General features: G+C 36.0%; 1 protein-coding gene across 7 annotated transcripts; it reads right to left on the bottom strand.

Moving 5' to 3' along the window:
* Positions 1-2491: 2491 nt before the first annotated feature.
* Positions 2492-7346, bottom strand: LOC107014836 (serine/arginine-rich splicing factor RS31-like). 7 transcript variants are annotated; one of them, XM_015214938.2, is made up of 7 exons: positions 7195-7239; positions 4855-5803; positions 4470-4774; positions 4133-4245; positions 3827-4059; positions 3014-3718; positions 2492-2917 (listed from the first exon to the last, which is right to left on the bottom strand). In XM_015214938.2, exons 4-6 carry the CDS (start codon positions 4226-4228, stop codon positions 3022-3024), a joined length of 1026 nt encoding a protein of 341 aa, XP_015070424.1. In that variant the 5' UTR covers positions 4229-4245; positions 4470-4774; positions 4855-5803; positions 7195-7239; the 3' UTR covers positions 2492-2917; positions 3014-3021. The 7 variants fall into 7 exon arrangements, with proteins under 7 accessions (XP_015070424.1, XP_027771381.1, XP_015070422.1 ...); XM_027915580.1 differs by having other exon boundaries at positions 4850-5803; XM_015214936.2 differs by lacking the exon at positions 4470-4774 and having other exon boundaries at positions 5663-5803; positions 7195-7346.
* Positions 7347-7745: the final 399 nt, after the last annotated feature.

Consider the following 7745-nt stretch of genomic DNA (forward strand, 5'->3'; position numbering starts at 1 on the left):
TTATAACAATGTCAATTCTTGTTTAATTCAAAGATATAATCGAACAATGACTCTGCCACTAAAATATAATCCACAGTTTATCTCATCAAAACATAGGCCAACAGAATTTAAGGATACTCGATTAATAATTATAAATTGATCTCTTCCGATATATATTACTATATTCTTTTTAGTTCATTTTAATTTAGCAAACATATTTCCTTTGTTAATTTGATTTTAAAAAAGGCATAACACAACTTTCTAAATTATTCACGAGTGATTTGCTTCAAACGTCTCACTTTACCCTTAAATGTGAATATTTTTATTATCAAATAATTATTATGACATGTTTAATAATATAAAATTCAAAAGTCTTGTACCCATGCACATATGTTACAACATGTACTTAAAATGAGAAGTTTCAAAAAATTACGTGTCTAGTCAAATAAATTCACATAAATTTAAACAAAAAAGAACAGTAATCAAATTTATAAGTCGCTTTATCTTGTTCACACATATATATACACACACAACAAACTTAGGAAACACTCCCAAAATCAACTAAGAATTTTTTAATTTTTTTGACTTAGCTTGTTCTTGTTTTAAACATGTATAAACGCCAAAATAGATTATGAAAAAATCTTTTGAATTGTCGTTTCCGCAGATGGAGCCAATTGTTTTTTGTAATATGCATAGAATAAAACAAATATTTGGGTCTAAAACCAAAGACTGAGCTGCTAAATATATAAATTATTATTAGTCAAAAGTATTTGCATGGGTCGTGCATGCATAATTTTTGTCTCTTTTGAGAAATGTTTTAATTTTGTTAGCCGCATCCAACGGTTGATTGGTAGAATTGGAAAATACTTTGGCATAATTAAAAAAATCAATTTTAATTTGCAGCTGGAATACATAAAGCCTGGAATCTACTGGAAACAGTTGTAATTCTCTTTAGTTTATCAAGTACTATGTGTTTTTTTCTTTCTTTCTATTTTAGGGCAATCAATCGTATAAAAAATGAAATTATGTCAAGCGTATAAGTTTAGTTGAGTCTTGAGATTTACTTTTAAAAGACATAAAAAAATTTCCTGTTAAAGTTGATTTTTGAAATAGTATGACTTAAAACAAACATTAGATCTAATTGGAGATGCTAATGTTATAAATATTTGCTTATTTTTTAGTTTTATTTTTTCCTTCTTTTTTAAGGGTATTGAATCATAATAGAAAGTGAGACTTTACGTCCATTACCACACAAGTTTAACTATTTTAGTGGTGTTTATTCCTTAATTAGTGGTTCATTGAGTTTGTTAATTGAAGTTGAAGGGCATGTGAGTTATAAAGATCAAATAGAATATTCTTAATTATTGATAAATAATTTGCTAATGATTTATAATTAATTAATCGCTAGTACGTACGCTCCTGGTCTAGCCATTCTAGTACTGAACAGTATTATATACACTGTTCAGCTAGATCTGACTAGACTTTGATTGTCACCTCGTGATATGTCTAAATGTCAAACTTGGATGTTGATCCATTCAAGTGGGTCTTGCAATATACTTCTATAGACAGAGAATTCATTTTTGTATCTCCGACTACATGAGTGGTCAGTTTGTTCTTGAAATAGGAGCTTTGAATATATATAAACTCTCTGAACCAAACCTCGAATTTGACCTACATCTCAATACTAGTTTCTTCACAACTATTTTTAACTAATATGGGAATAGGGACAAGATTTAGTTTCACCCAAATTTGAGTACTATGTAAGAGATGCCAAAATATATAATAGGACAACTCATTAGGTGCGATCGATTAATAGCGAAGACAACTCAATATTTATATATATATATAGTTAGTTAGTTAGTTGTATAAAGTGGCCCTGGTGATGGCTAATATGCAAGCAAAGTACATGGCTCCTGGAATGTCCTTGTCTTTAAAACAAGAGAATTATTAGTACCATAAATGAAAATTATTTGAGGTTGACACCCTCGTAGATGGGGGCCATTCTTATCTTATCATCACTCTTTAATATCAAGTTACTTAATAATGGAGTTACTGTCAAACCTTGCTTCATATATTCCAACAAACCACGCTCCTCCTTATTCTCCAACTACCCTAAAGGTAGGGTAATTTAAACCCACAAATATAACATCCTCACCAAACACCGTCACATTTATATGAAAACATCCTACTGTTTTTTCTTTCTTGTCGAAATTAACTAACTTTGCTAGTGTTATAAACAAAGTAGGCTCCTCTACATGTAACTGACAACCACTAGAACGAGCTATAATATTATCTACATACAATACAATAACAAAACTCACTATTGCAAACTCTAAAAATTGTCCTGTAATATATTAACTCATACTTAATCAATATTAAAGATTAGTTTACTAATTCCACCGGATACTTTGACATCTCCCGCCATCACCAGATACCTAACAACTACTTCATTGACCACATACTTGACTGCACAATATTGATCATCACATTGAGGCGGTGGGGCTACACAAAATTTGTTGCTGAAGCCTAGCAAAGAATTGATATGGCAAAAGTCTTACCAGATCAGTATCAAATGGAAAAGAGTGTTCCAGGTAAACAACACAGATACACGGTAGCAGTTCTAAATCACTTCCACCAGCAAAAACTATATATGGCCCATGTCTTACCCAGATCAGTATCAAATGGAAAAGGGTGTATCAAGTAAACAACACAGATACACGGTACCAGTTCTAAATCACTTCCAAGAGCAAAAACTATCTCCCAAGGTATAATACATTGGTTCTAAAACCCACATGCTACGCACTTTGATGTTCCAAGCAACTTCAAGGTGTAATTCTACAAGCACCACTTTCAACATAACCATCCTACAGATATTACTTCAAAGTATAAAAACAGCTTCAAGCAAATCAGGAGCGCGATCTTTCCTGGAGGCGAAGGACTGCATCAATGACATCAAAAATGAGAACAGGCAACAGAGCACAGAGATACCAAAAGAAAGACAGACAAAAGGAAAGTAAACTAGTGAGGTGCAAACCTCCTGCATCACTCTGAACTTCCCCTACCATCACGTACAGGACTTCCTACTGGTTCAGGTTTAGGACCTGGGCTGCTGCCATGATTATAACCATCCGGGCTATATTTATCTCTCCTCTCCCTCTGAGCACTAGGACTGGGTCTATCACCATAACCAGGACTTCTGTTTTTCAGTGGACTGCTCATAAGACCATTTCCTGGACCTGTTCTTTCCCTACGAGGGCTAGGGCTACGAACATTCCCATGACCAGGATTTCTCTCCTTTCCTACAGCTGGACTATGGCCACGGCCATACTCAGAATTCCCTTCCCTGTGCTTAGGACTTCGACTAGGGCCACGTCCATAGTCAGGACTTAGCTGATCTCTACCACGACCAAAGTCAGAACTTGGCCGATCTCTACCACGATCGAAATCAGAAATAGGCCTATCTCGACCACGACCATAGTCAGGACTTGGCCGATCTCGACCACGACCATAGTCTGGACTTGGCCGATCTCGACCACGACCATAGTCTGGACTAGGCCGATCTCGGCCACGACTATAGTCTGGACTCAGCCTATCTCTTCCACGTGGACTACGAGATCGGCCGCGGTCATAACCTCTTCTGGGTGATTGATTATAGGTTTTACCAGGACCATATCCATTTTTCCTATCATCATCATCTTTGATTGCATACTCCACAGTGATAACTCGGTCCATCAGCTTACTGCATTTAACCAAGTCATAAGCAGTCAAGTGAAGGCTCAGGTCAAACTAATGAGCAAATTTAGAAACTACATGCCCAATTACAACAAAAATTGACAAAGGCATATACCTCATATTTGTAGCATCCAGGGCTCTAGTGGCATCCTCCTGTGTCTCAAACTGAATAAATCCAAAATTTCTCCGGATCCTTATATTGAGTATTTTTCCATATGGATCAAAGTGCCTTTCCAGATCCCTTGTCCTAGTATTATATGGATCAAAATTTATGACAAACAAGGTCTTGGAAACTCTGAAGCTTGATGAAGATTTTTTAGAACCCTCAGGCTTCCTGCTCCGTTCTTCCTGCAGCACAGCGACCAAAACACAGCATTAACACACATGTGAAGAAAGGAGAGCAGGCACAAAAATGGATTACCTTAGACCACTCAACACGAAGCCTCCGTCCCTTTCTGCCAAATTCTATTCGGTCAAGCCCCTGAATAGCATCCTTTGCATCTCTTTCATCATCCATATAAACAAAAGCAAAACCTGAAGTTTGATGCAAGAAATAAACTGAAGATTAGACAAAAACTCAGTTGGTGACAACAAGAACCCCCCAAAGAAGGATTCCACTAATCATAAATACTCAACAAAAAAAAAAGAAAGATAACTTTATCCAGTAAATGTGCAAACCATCTAGCTAGCATTTCATTGCATTACAATCACTCTTGTCAAATCGACAAACTTTGACACCATCAAAATCAGCAACAGACCTTCAATGGTGGACTAAAGATGCCAGGGAAAGGTGGATGTCACATGATGGGATAATGTTAAAGAGTGCCTTCTCCATTTTAAACTGCTGCCTCAGCTTCGAGGTCGGAATTGTGACAAGTCTGAAAATGAAGGTGGGGCAAAATTCACGAGGAATGGAGGGCAATAGTGACTGAGAATAATATGTAATTGTGATGCCATGATGGATCAGAGAGCTCTTGTTGAAACAAGAAGAGAAACTTGTCACGGTCAGGACACGAAATAGACACCGTCCATCAGCAATGGGTATGGACATTGCAATGTTATCCTGCGCCAAAGAATCAGTTGAGTATGGGGGTCTACACTTAAAAAAATACACTTTTCAGTAAACATATCCTAATACCCCACCAAAACTCAACAAAACTTCTGCTGTTGAGCCAAATAAGCTTGACTGGATCTTCCATCCAACAAAGCCACAATGTAAAGATGGGAATGCAGCATCCACATCAAACCACTTTGCGGTCATTTGAGCACTGAAAACACAGAGCGGGCCAAGGGATGCAATAACCTTGTTCATATTTCATCACTCAATCGCTTTGCAACCATCAGCTTTATCGTTGCTTGCTATGCTGAGCATAGCAAGACACAGACTTCACGTAATCTGGCCCAGTTTTACTGGTAGTCAATAGTGGTGGGCTCCGTCTTACTCGGATTGATGAACAATTGGCAAAATAACACATGGCCAGACCATCTGATGCAATAGTGCTTATTGCCCATAGTTAACAAGACACAAGGAATAAAGATTATACAGAAGAAAGAACCGTTTATGTAAACAACTACCCTAGTAGATGAAATCAAACCCAGGTACCTACTGCAGGAAGAAACTCACTGGCAGTAAGATGTGCATGTACTAAGAAATAAGAATTACATTTCCAACTTCTATGATACACAAAAGAAAATAACAAAACCTCATTGGGGAGGCCTCACATAAAAGTAGTTAACACCTAACAAGACACCCAATTAATCAAAAGTACATATAAGTTTATATCAGATATGGTACACCATGAATCCACGGGTTAGTGTCCGTAACAAGTTATGGCCACAACTTAAACTCGCCAACAGGGTCCATCATATTCAAAAAAGGAAAATTTACACAACAAGGTTAGAAATAAGACAAGTGGCAATGAAAGAAAATTGACATGTGTTACAATCTTACCAGACTTCATATCCACCCTATCAACCTTCCCGTATCTTTTGAAAAGCCTTTCCAGCTCAGGCTGTCTGGTTTCAAACTCAAAGTTACCACAGAAAATTGGCCTCATCCTTCCTGAACAGAAGATGTCAGGGACTGCTAAACCTGAAAGAAGACAAGTAGATGTGTATGGCTACAGATAATATGAAAAAAGCAGTTTCATCTAACTATATAACTAACGTAATATTTTATTTTTTTTGATAATGAACTATAACTAACGTGATTTATTGCAGCAGAAAAGTTGAGCATTTGACAGTTGTCCATGGATTGTGTTCAGAGTTAGCTTACACCCTTCCGTTCAGGCAATCCTAAAGTGAACATGCATCCTTCATGTGACTCCTCGAAAATGCAGTCAGGTGCGTGACAGATCCTTCAAAAGTAGTGATTTTTGGAGGATCTGACACTGGCGCAACAACATTTTTGGAGAGTCTGAGCAACTTAGCATCCTTTAGAAAGGAGATGTGCTCTATTCATTAAGTTATCAGTTAGATCATGTTAGCTACACCTAAAACAGCTTGTACATAAACTGTTATAGGATCGATCCTTTTACAATGTAAAAAATCAGTGGCTTTAGATTATTCACGAATTGGAATCGAACTCCGATCTCCTGGGAGGATTATTTGACCCTTTGCCTGTGGCACCAGGCAAGCACCCTTTTTACAATAAAAATTACTAGCTTAGAATAAAGTCATCTTTAAATGATCTCAATTCCAAGTCAAAAACCTATAACTCGTAACAAATCTAATAGGCACCTAGTATTCTCCTAAAGATCTGAAACTCGCTATCTCAAAAGTTTTATATGTCAAACGAATTATCCTAAAATTTCTTCTTAATTCCATTTTCTAGTAAAAGTAGTATTTGGTCCACCTTGCACAGACCTTGCTATTACACGGGATACCTGCATGATCCCACAATCCCACCAGTGCATGTACGTTGTAACTTCTTCAACCAAGAATTAGGCAAATGACAAGAAATCACTTACTTTCTGTCTCTATCTAGAATTTCTATTTGTATTCTAACTTCATTAACCACTAGGTCACACCCTTGTATGCCTTCTTAAGAAGATGGCACAACTCCCTAATTTGGTTTAGCAAAAATTATCTCAACTCTTCAAAGAATATACGAACATAGGTGAGTTCAAACCATACCCAATTTGAATGAGCAAGATTATAAAACTCGTTTACACAAAAACCTAAATTTAGCAGTTAATTTAAAAAAATGCACACCACATGCAAAGTGACTACCTCCACAAAATAAAAGTTGCAAAACATCAATTCAACAACCGAATAGGAGCTATACATATAATGTCTCAAGCAACTAAGAAATCAAAAAGTCACAAAATAAAAGTTGCAACAGATCAACTCTACCGTTATAAGATTTTAGAAATGAATTGACATTTTCGTTCGATATATTAGTGATTTCATTTCTCGAATAGTGAATTGAAGAAAAATGTGAATCAAATCAACAATCAGAAGAAGAAGATTGAATGTTTTTACCTTGTCTTGAAGAAACCCTAACTGCAACAGCAAAGTGGAGACGCGGAGGCCGAGCGAAAAATATCTTTTAAAAGTCAGGTTTTATTTTACTTTAGCGAAAATTACTTTTTCCAGTCCTCCATTTTTTCTTTTCTTTTCTAACTGCCACAACAATGAATGAAATAATACTTTAGGTCTATTATTTTATAGGTAAGTTGAAAATGGTCCTTTATGTAATCAATAATTTTGATTTTATAAATTTGTCAAAAGTTAATATTTTTAGTTCTCATCGAGTATTTCCTCTAAGATATTTGTTAGTATTGATGGGAATTTTGGAGGAAACAAACTAGCTAATAATATTATTTTGCCGCTTAATTTTGATAAAGGAGTTAAAGTTTTATATATTGTCACTGTTAGATAATTTCTTTTTATCGTACAAAATCTCCATTTTTCTAATTTTCGTCTTGAAACTTTCTGGTGCACGTATCAAGAATTCCCTACTCTAGTTCATAATTGTTGGTCCAGTAGAAACCTTATGCAAGCCAATCAAAAACTCCGAGAAACTCTTCAGA

Source organism: Solanum pennellii, chromosome 3 (assembly GCF_001406875.1).
Source record: "Solanum pennellii chromosome 3, SPENNV200".
In the NCBI taxonomy this organism is placed as follows: Eukaryota; Viridiplantae; Streptophyta; class Magnoliopsida; order Solanales; family Solanaceae; genus Solanum; species Solanum pennellii.